Source organism: Cyclopterus lumpus, chromosome 16 (genome assembly GCF_009769545.1).
Source record: "Cyclopterus lumpus isolate fCycLum1 chromosome 16, fCycLum1.pri, whole genome shotgun sequence".
Lineage (NCBI taxonomy): Eukaryota > Metazoa > Chordata > Actinopteri > Perciformes > Cyclopteridae > Cyclopterus > Cyclopterus lumpus.
Window position 1 is genome coordinate 10055480 of NC_046981.1, and position 10850 is coordinate 10066329.

A 10850-nucleotide genomic window follows, 5' to 3' on the forward strand; every position below is an offset into this window, starting at 1 on the left:
TTTCCTTGCTTTGAAGTTGTAGTATGTTGCACACTTACAGTTAAAATGAATATGGTATGGCTCACACGAACCAACGCACGTATTAATTTGGTCGTGACGTCATCACGCTGGATGAATAGGATTGTGGGTAAAACGGAAGATCATTGTTTACCATGGCGACGGGGACGCTCCGGTCTGTCGTTAACAGACACAACGTGCCTCCAATAGTATTTCTGTTAATATATGTTGATCTACTTAATTGCCAGCAGTATGCCATTCCATTTAAGGCTCCTTCAGATTGTAGTGCGGAAGAATTTTTCGATATCTCGAGTCTTTCGTGTGTGAGGTGCGGCTAAATCAACGACGGAGCTCAACAGGTCGGCTACCATCTTCACACCACATCACAAGGAACGGATTTAACGATGAGGATATTACAGCAGAAGTGGGATCAGTCTTACTTGAAAACACATTTGCTTGAACTGTGAGGTGGTCAGCCTCCACAACGAGCCGGATAGCCGTTAGCTAGGAGTAGACTAGAGTGTTAGCTAGGAGTAGACCCTAGGGAAGGGTTAGCTATGAGTAGAACCCAGGGTTAGGGTTAGCAAGGAGTAGACCTCAGGGTTAGGGTTAGCAAGGAGTAGATCCCAGGGTTAGGGTTAGCTATGAGTAGACCCCCAGGGTTAGGGTTAGCAAGGAGTAGACCCCAGGGTGAGTGTTAGGTAGGAGTAGACCTCAGGGTTAGGGTTAGCTATGAGTAGACCCCCAGGGTTAGGGTTAGCTATGAGTAGACCCCAGGGTGAGTGTTAGCTAGGAGTAGACCCCAGGGTTAGAGTTAGCTATGAGTAGACCCCCAGGGTTAGGGTTAGCTATGAGTAGACCTCAGGGTGAGTGTTAGCTAGGAGTAGACCCCAGGGTTAGAGTTAGCTATGAGTAGACCCCCAGGGTTAGGGTTAGCTATGAATAGACCTCAGGGTGAGTGTTAGCTAGGAGTAGACCCCAGGGTTAGGGTTAGCTATGAGTAGACCCCAGGGTGAGTGTTAGCTAGGAGTAGACCCCAGGGTTAGGGTTAGCTATGAGTAGACCCCAGGGTGAGTGTTAGCTAGGAGTAGACCCCAGGGTTAGGGTTAGCTATGAGTAGACCCCAGGGTGAGTGTTAGCTAGGAGTAGACCCTAGGTTAGGGTTAGCCAAGATATTCAAATATTAAACTTGAAACTGTTAAGAAAACTGTGAAAGGAAACATTCATCAAAACAGACTGCTCTGTTTACATTTAATAACCAGTAAAGTCAATACCTGCTCCTACATACATATTAACATTGTAATATTAATAATAGTATATTACAATAATAATACTTGTTTTATATCAATGTGTGTGTATCTATTACGTTAAGGCAAAATCAAGGCAATAAACTGGGTTCCACCTTTATGCATTAATCAACCCAAACTCTTCATATGTTAAAAAATATTCATCGATTCATTTCATTTGAATGAGGTCTGTGAAATGTCAGAAAACTGAAACAATTTTCCGATCACATTTTCTAAAATGATTTCATTAAATTGCTTATTTAGTCAGACCAACATTTCAAAACCAAAAGATATTCAGCTATCACGTAAGCAGCAACATAGCCATAACTGAGAAATAGGAACCAGGATGTGTGGTAAATACCTACTTGATACATTGATTATAACCAACAAATACATTAAGTAAAAACTATTATGAATTGTATTTTGCAGAGGTTTTCACATTTTACATTGTGTTTAAATATTACTTAGGCAATCTACCAAAACTTTAGCAACAAAGCAATGGAAAACATGATGCTTCCATGGCTCTCGAACGGTTTAGCCTTTACATGTCTAAGCTAGTCTTCTATGGCAACATCCATCCCACCTACAATTTAAACAACCTATTCCCACAAATTCTTCCCCTCAGCTGTCTTAAAAGGCCAAATAGGAGTGAAGTTCGAAATCAGTTCAAGGGCAGGGAAAAGCTAAGACTCACTCATCAGATCATATAACGTTGCTAGCAGACGCATATTGTATATTGACGACTACCTTCCAATATCACAGATGAAAAGTACATGTACAAGTTTATTTTTAAAATCATGATTATTGCTTATTTTGTCAATGAAACTGCATCTTGCTAACCTCCGTCTATATCTTACATCTCTAAAAAGATCACTACACTTGTGATAGTAGCGACCTTCCTTTCTCAAGCAACAAATGATTAATTACTTATCAAAGAGTACAATATACAGTATCATCCTTAACAATTTAGAGATAGCAAGACAGATTGTATGACCTACTCAAAGAAGGGTCCAACAGGAATTAAATCAAATTCCCATCAGAACATTAACAATGCTCTTAAATGTAATAAGTCTTGAACAAAGAGTCCTCCTCTTCAGGTATCTTCCAGAACATCTTTATATTAGGCTGCAGCCAGCCCAGGTTCTGTGACTTTTACTTCTCCTACTCAAAATCACTGTTTCTACATTTCTATTGACAATATGTCTTCAGTGCAAATAGGTTAGGCTAGAGAGAAGGGCTGTAGTAAAAAAGGACGTTTTCTACTAGTTGGCAGGAGTTTCCGAGGATGTCACTCTGTTTTTAATAATACATGTTAAATGACCTTGGATTACTGTGTGCCATTTACTCTGGGAGCGAATTATAGCAGCTAGTTATCAGAAAGATGTTGATGATCATCATTACCAACATTGCTAGATGTTGACAGTGACTTAATTTGCCCTCATAGCCTTGTGGCAGTAAAATACTCTGTTTTTATTACAATTATTATTACCATTAAGAAGAAATGTGCATCTTGTCCTAGCAGAAGAAGCAGCACAGGCAGGAAGGACTGAAAGACAGGCTGAATTAATCAAGCTACTTTTATTGACAAAGCTTAAAGCAGGCAGGAACATATTTAAAGTAAACAAAACTCCCATGTTACAAGAAGAGCAAAGAGACTAAATACAAAGGGAAAAGAGGGAGATAACGAGGAACATGTGACAATAGGGCTAACGAGCAACAGATGGAACTAATAATCCTATTATCAATACCACTTAGTATGTCAAACAATGTCTCAATACATAGTCTATCAAATGCAGTATGCAAAAAATGCCAGGATGTTCAACTACATGCAGTTGCATTTTGCAGTATGAAAATCAGCATGCTTTTCTGGCTATTCTGTTCTTAGAACACATTTAATATTCTGTTCTTAGAACACATTTAATATTCTGTTCTTAGAACACATTTAATCACACTAGCGGGAAACAAGCAAAGGCAGGAAGTAAAGCAAGATGAGATGACAGAAGAGGAGAGAACTTTCAAACTAAAACGGGAAACAAAGTTTCACAAAAATGTAAAACTATGACATAACTAATATCTCCATGCTGTACAACATCTTTTTAACTTTTCACTGGCTTTTTGCAGGACTGAGCTGCATTTGCAAGACGGGGTACCAAACTCTTACCACTGACAAGGCATCCATTACTTGTCAGCAATGTCCCACTGACAGACCTGTACGTGCAATTCACCTTTAATGTCCTTATTTGCTGTTCATCTGACATTACATAGCTTCTCATACCATTTGTATTCATGATTTCTTTTGACAAGTTGTCTCTCATTACAGGCAGTAATTAAAGATGGGTTTGGTTGTATTCGCTGTCCAGGCACTGTCAATGATGAGGGGAAGTGCCAGTGCCCACCAGGCAATATTCTGGGTGAGTCACCAATTACAGGACTAGTTTATGTATTGCAAGAATGTATCTGATGACTAATAGTTAATGTTGGATAAGCTTACTGAAAATTTAACATGAGGCATTAGGATAGTTTATTATGTATAAATGGATGAATATTGACTGTTTTTTTTCAGTGGAGAGAGATATCAATGGAAACCTTTTGAATGAGGCCAGTTGTGAAATGTGTAATGGAAACTCCCCTGGTTTGTCTGTCCCAAACCCCAGTGGAGACAGGTACGTATCATTACCAAACTATAAAAACACAGATATATTCAACTGTTTCCTCCCAGATTCACACTCAATGGGTTGACAATGGCATCTGAGGTCATAGACACGGTTGCAATGTTCCAACTATCTAACAATATCAATATGTCATATTCTCGCCATCAGGATATAATGGATAAAGCTAATAAAAAAATGTACCTGTAAAATAAATTATATTTACACATTATAGTAAGTTCAGTAGAGCACAGCACAATCATGCCTGTGGAATTTTAAAGGTATTCAGCAAGCAGGAAGGGTTCAACACCATCAAGTTCATCATCAAGTTGCATTCTAGAACTTGTTGAATCCAGTAACTTTAGAGCTCAGTAGAACACAGGATATCTCAGCCTTGAAACTCGATACTAAATAGCTGGAGTACTCTTTCAACGGGTTATTTGATCTGCAGGATAGCATACACAATAACTATAAATAAAACACTTACAATCTTAGCGACATGTTATCCTTTCTCAAGCAACAAATCAGAAAGAGAATAACATGTACAGTGTAATCATTAAAAAGGAACAATTTAGAGAGAGTAAGACATATTGTATAACCAACTCAAACCAACTTACTTAAAGGAATTTCCTGTTCACTCGGCTTTCAATAATACATGTTCAGTGGCCTTGGATTGCTACAGGTACAGTGAATTCTAGCATGTAGTTACCAGAAGGGAGTTGATCATCATGACCAGTTTTGAATCCTCTTAGTTATGGATTTGAAGATTAAAAAATGTATCTTCCCTGTCTTCATCCATCTATAACTAGTAAGCACTAGTCCACGACCCTCATCATTGCAATGACATATTTTATTCCTTTCCATGACATATTTTCCCATTTTGATTCTTCTGACACATGGCTTATGTCTGCTTACTCGCTCTTAACGCCATTAGTGAAGTGCTGTCAGAGTGTGTACAGTATGTAAGTGTTGGAACAGTCTCCAAAATTGTGTTTCAGGTGTGAGAGATGTCAGGCTTTCTTCATGAACACCTCCTGTGTGTGTAACCCTCCTAATGTCCTGGTGAGTTCTGCTGACCCTCCTCCATACACGCCATACACACCAATCAGTTAGAGACTCATACAACACATGTATCATTGATGGTTGGCATGTAATTTTCCAGGCAGGAGGATTATGTTTTCCTCCAGGCAGCCTCTCCACTAATGTGAACCCCATTGTCAACTATGCTCAGTTGGTGAGTCTGCTTTTCCTCTATCGCTTGTTTTTTGTTTATTTCAACGTATTCCCATTTGTGTTTTCTGCTCTGTTCTCCTTGCAGAAGTTCAGTGTCCAGTCTGCCTGGTTCTTCAAAAACCTGTACTCCTCGTCAGCAGCCTGCCTTGTAATTTCACGCCTTATTCCATATTTTAAAAAATAACCTTTTCTTCATCTAACATCATAATAAGCAAGTTCTATGCTCATTGTGACACAAGATGATTTTTTTTATTTTTATGATGTTGTGTTGTGGTCCTTATATTTGTCATAGTTCTAATTGTGATAGCTGTGTTTATGACAAATCGTAACCATCAAAATATTGACCCTAATTGATGCCGAAAATGTACTTCATTTTGTGTGTGTTTCAGCTCCTGTGCATAAACAAGTTGTGTGGTTACAGGTCTTCTCCAACTTGACGGCGTGTCAGGCTCTCGGGAACATGTGTGCAATGAACATGCACTCCTTCAGTGGCGTCTCCACCGATGCCTGCGGCCTCTTTAACAACATCTTCAGATCTAGAGCTGCTATGAGCTCAACTCAAGACATTTCCTACTGGTAATCAATGCTATCATGGCATATACATATATATTTTGTTTTAGCTTTGCAAAGTATGAATGAAACTAGCAAGGTTTCATTCCCCTATACTGTAATTTGCTTTCTCTGTCCCCAGGAGAGTTAATCTGCCATGGCTTTACTATGGGGACGAACCGGGACTAGCCAGTCGAGTGCTTCAGACCGATCCAGTTCCCATCGGGTTCAGTTTTAGAGGAAGAAACAAGGTAAGTGGTAACCTCCAGTTATCACAATAAAATCATTGTTTTATGACACTACAAATTATGCAGCAAACCTAAAATGTTACCAACACATTTGTATTATTGTAATTTGACAAATGCTGTTTGTCTGACAGAACACTGACATTAAGCTGCTTGCTGCTGTCTATAATGTCAGAGGAGGGTTCCTCAGATGGGAACAAGTAGGAGGAGGAAATCTCCAGGTAAGCTGTCAGATGACTGATGAGAAAATGGGATAAAGCGTCTGAATACACAAACGCATTGTACCTTTGTGATAAAACATGAAGAATGGCTTGATTTTCCCTGATAGATATGGTAGGGCCAAGTCATTGTTGGCCAGTATGCCGCCACACAAACACAAAGTCATCAGTTTTTACCATACATCATTTCTTATGGTTCATACCAAGTATACCAACGATGGGCGGATGGTTAATACTCCACTTCACCTCTATTCCACTCTATTAGCTTTGTCCAGAAACCTCCACCAAACAGGCTGCAGCCTTCAGATTTGGAACCGCTTACCAAGAAAGTGTGAGTGTTTCTTCTTTCATTTAGCTCAGAGATTGCGCACAAACTCTCTTCCAATGCCAAGTTGTAATATAAGCTCTCTCTGTGTGTGTGTGTGTGTGTGTGTGTGTGTGTGTGTGTGTGTGTGTGTGTGTGTGTGTGTGTGTGTGTGTGTGTGATAGTGTGATCTCTCAGTTGCAGAACTGTTGGGTACTCATCCCGAGCCATTGTTCTATGATGTGTTTATGGATCTTGGTGGATCAGAAAACAGAAAACTTCTTCCCCTGCCTACACTGGTCTATAACCAGCAATACAATGGGCGGTTCATCAACCAAGGTGAAATTTAAATTTTGATCATGTGAATATGTGTGCGTGTGTGTGCATTTTATTTTAACATATATGTTGTACTTTGTACAGAGAGCATGAAGAACTGGTACCTTTCTCGACGTATGTTTGTTGTTGACACGCTGAGTGGAAGAGAGAAAAGCCTGAGTTCCCTGCCCAAAGTCATCCGTGTAGCTAGCAGTATCAAAATAAGGTGGGTTTCCAATATGCACACCTCTGTGATCAAAAGAAAGAAAGAAAGTTGTTACTGGCTTCTGACGTGGTGACGTTTTGAAACGAATGCATTTGGTAGGTTCCAGCTAGTTCCACGAACCCAAGAAGGACAGATATTTCCTCCTCTAATGACTGTGGTCTACACGGACGTTGCCATCAGAGATATCAATACACAAACTGTGACTGTGAGTTGGCACACACACACACACACACACACACACACATAGTCAGCTGACATTTTCTATCTCAAAAACTCTCTTACTAACTAGCATACTAACAAAAACAGACTGTTTTTGTTAGTATGCTAGTTAGTAAGAAAAATGGTTAAGAGAAAAATGGCTAATAAGTTGTCTTTGTTTATCTCAAACAAGCTTTTGGTTTGTTGTTGTGTTGAATTCATTCATCTGTTTCTAGACAACGTTTGCTGTGGAGTATGAGATGGATCAGAATGAGGCTCGCATAAAAACAGATGTGAGTAGAAGTATTAATGAAACATGTAGCCTATTGTTAAATGGTGTAATATGACGGATAAGGGCTAAGTTCCTGTGTGTTTATGGCACACAGTGATACAGTGTCCCCCTGTGGCTCTGATATGTGTGTGCACAGACTGCTCTAGGTGTGATGGGTGGTGTGGCCGTCATCTACTCTCTGCTGAAGACAGTCAGCTGGAAGAGGAGGATTGCCTCGCCCCTCATTGATGTGAAGGTATTGCATCTTTAGCATGTCATAACTTCAAGCCTTATGTTGGTGGAAAGCTTGGCAGTAATGCGACTCCCTCCCTCCTTTTCTGCCTCAGACTATGCTGACGTTTTTGTTGTTTTATGCCGGAGATTTGGCCAATGTTTTCTTTTCCGTCACTGTGGGAACTGGACTGTACTGGCTCATCTTTTATAAGGTTAGTCTGATTCCTTTGGGACTTGAAGGTTTGCATCAGAATCTCATGTCTGTACCTTTTTTCCTTTGAGCCCTTTTTTATTTTAACTGTATTTCTTTTTCAAACACAAATAGTGTTTCTCTTGACTCTTTTCTTCCCTCTTTGCACTCTTTAGACATTAAAGGCAAGTCGCTTTCCTCCTTTACCTTCTTTGCCTGAAATTTGTTTTCAATGCACAGATTTTGTTGTGATTATTATTGGCTGCTTCCTTAGATTCATTGGTGTTTGCGTCTGTTTAGGCCCAACAGTTTGTATCTGTGCTGTTACCACTACCTGCTCAGGAGGAGCAATTTGTGACGTACATTGGTTGTGCCTTCGCTCTCAAGGTTAGACACTTACCATAAGAAATATGAGCGGTATTGTTTTTGAAAGCTAGATAGGGTGCTTCTATTAGAAATATTGAAATGGTATTGTTTTGTGTATTTGTATCCAGGCTGTCCAGTTTCTGCACAAGTTGATCACTCAGGTGTCAATTGATGTATTCTTCATAGACTGGGAGAGGCCACGAAGCAAAACTAGCAGAACTGTGCAAGGTACAAATATATTTATCTGGAGCTTGTATTTTGCAGTCTTCCTAAGAACAAATTATCCAGGTTATTTTGATCCCATTCACCATATTGCCTGTAGTTTCAGCTGCTGGTGAACCGAAACGGGACCCCTCTCCGGTCAGCATCTGGAGAACCTACTTTGTGGCCAATGAATGGAACGAGATCCAGACCATCCGCAAGATCAGCCCAACTTTTCAGATCATGGCTGTGCTCTTCTTTCTTGAAGTACATCTCACACCAACACATGCACACTGCCCTTTTTTTGTTTTTGTTTACAGCTATTGCTATGTCCCTTTTCCTCATCGCTGACATGTCGCCCGTATTGTTCAGGTGCTGGGTTTCTCTAACCTGGCCCTGAGGGACCCCTGGTCAACTTTACAGCGCTCCTCGCAGGCATACACGCCCTCATACAGCTTGATGCTGCGCTACGGTCTGGCAGCCACGCTATGGCTCTGCATCGGACTTTTACAGGTAAACTGCTATCAGTCATTCTTATCTCCTCCTTAGATCCCCTCCCTTTTGATGTCTCCCCTCTTCCTGTCGTTCTTAAGAAATTAGATACATACTGTACGAATGTGGAGAGCTCCTTCAAAAGATAATCACTTGTCTCTACAGGTGATTTTCTTCACTGTGTTTCATGAGCACTTTGTGGAGGACAAAATCCGTCAGTTTGTAGATCTTTGCTCCATCAGTAATGTAAGTATCAATGTGCATTTTAGCCGACATTTTAAACATTTATCTGTCATTTTACAGAAGTGTCCTTTGTCCATGTTTCTATAAAGATGTCTGTGCTGCTGTTATCTCACCGTTGCTTTGGCTACTACATTCACGGACGTTCAGTACACGGACATGCAGATACAAACATGGAGGAAATGAATAACAACCTGAACAGAGAATCGGTAGGTACACCAACAGACTACATGTTGTGTTAACAATTGTAGCAAATTCATCACATTGTTGATTTTAAGTTGTATCTATTATTTTGTTGTGTTTTTAAAGGAGTCCCTGTGTGGTCAGAGAGGTCTACTTCCAAACACAGAGATCCAGACCTTCCAGGTGTCTCTCACCAACCGCCTGCGGTCGCACTATGACAGGATACGGGAGCAGATCGATAGGGTCTGTGCTTTCTCTGTTGTATTATTGATTGAGCTATAACCTATTAATCAAAAAGAAAATTGACTCTGCATTTTCAATTTAAATGGTTGCTTGTCTCCTGTGCTTCAGAGTCACGGACCATCCCGGATGATAGACGCATGCTCGGCTAACCAGTTTGAGCTGAGGGCCAGAGGCTACCAGACTATGAACTACTTCCTGGGATCCATTATAGACCATGTTTGTACAAAAACACATATATAGACACATAAAAGCACATTGATCCCGGCCGAGTTTGATTGTATCCTCATTTATTTGTTAGATTATAAAGTACATGTGTTCTTTCCATTGACTATCTCTGTAGGCTGAGTTTGTTCTGTCTCTAACGTTGTGCTATTTACCTCAGGCGCATCCTGACATGGACTATATAGTGAAGGACAAGTTGATGTTTGAGAGGGTCATAGGGATGGAGTTCCTTGAACCCAGTGAAAAAAGCATCTTTTACAATGGTAATGACGTCTTGGCCCAGACAGGCTGTACATTTCTGTTTGTTTATATACAAACAGTGTATTTATATGACGTGTATATAATGTTTGTTTGCTTTTCCCACTGCAGATGAGTCCCACTCCTTCAGTGATGTGCTGTTTTATGGAAATGAAGCCACGCTGCTGATCTTCGACACTTTGTTCTTCTGTGTCGTCGACCTTGGATCTCAGAGCTTTGTACTTGCAGCTGTGCTTACGTGCGTACAGCAAATGGTAAGTACTTGATGTATATACCTTACGTTGCCTTCCCTGTGCTAAAAAGAAGATCTTTTAAACACCATCTCATTAATTACAGATATTTCGCTTGATCCGTAACACTCTGGGAAGGAAGAACCTTGTCAGCAAGACTCTGGTGGATGAGAGATTTCTGATATAGAATTCCCTGCTAGGTAATTGGTGGTGTCAGTGTTGTTTAGTGGCATTCCTATCAAATATGTTTACAGCTTGTGCAGCTCTTTGTTGTCCTTTTCTTTACATATGCAGTATTTTTGCTACTGTTTATATAGTTCTGTAAATACAATTTTTGTAAAGATTTCAATGTTTTTATTGATTAAAATGTTTTGATTTAAACGGAAAAGCACAACCAGTTCTTCGTATTTTTCCTATAAATCCTTCTTTTGTTATTTTCTTTGGAAGAAAGATTCAAAGCAGGGAAGGAAACCGGAAATAAGAGTCTGTCAAAAATAAAAG

General features: G+C 40.1%; 1 protein-coding gene across 1 annotated transcript; it reads left to right on the forward strand.

Annotated features, from left to right (window-relative positions):
• The first annotated feature begins 139 nt into the window (after positions 1 to 139).
• On the forward strand, positions 140 to 10720 carry tmem67 (transmembrane protein 67). The gene is given in 29 exon segments (XM_034553528.1): positions 140 to 330; positions 333 to 356; positions 3405 to 3493; positions 3604 to 3694; positions 3847 to 3946; positions 4930 to 4993; positions 5094 to 5165; positions 5250 to 5312; positions 5586 to 5740; positions 5856 to 5964; positions 6093 to 6179; positions 6442 to 6507; positions 6666 to 6819; positions 6901 to 7021; positions 7121 to 7226; positions 7456 to 7512; positions 7648 to 7746; positions 7838 to 7936; positions 8215 to 8301; positions 8409 to 8508; positions 8609 to 8748; positions 8854 to 8994; positions 9139 to 9219; positions 9306 to 9422; positions 9523 to 9639; positions 9748 to 9855; positions 10022 to 10124; positions 10231 to 10373; positions 10456 to 10720. Coding segments are annotated over 29 exon segments (2952 nt in total). The 5' UTR covers positions 140 to 152; the 3' UTR covers positions 10537 to 10720.
• The last annotated feature ends 130 nt before the right edge of the window (positions 10721 to 10850 follow it).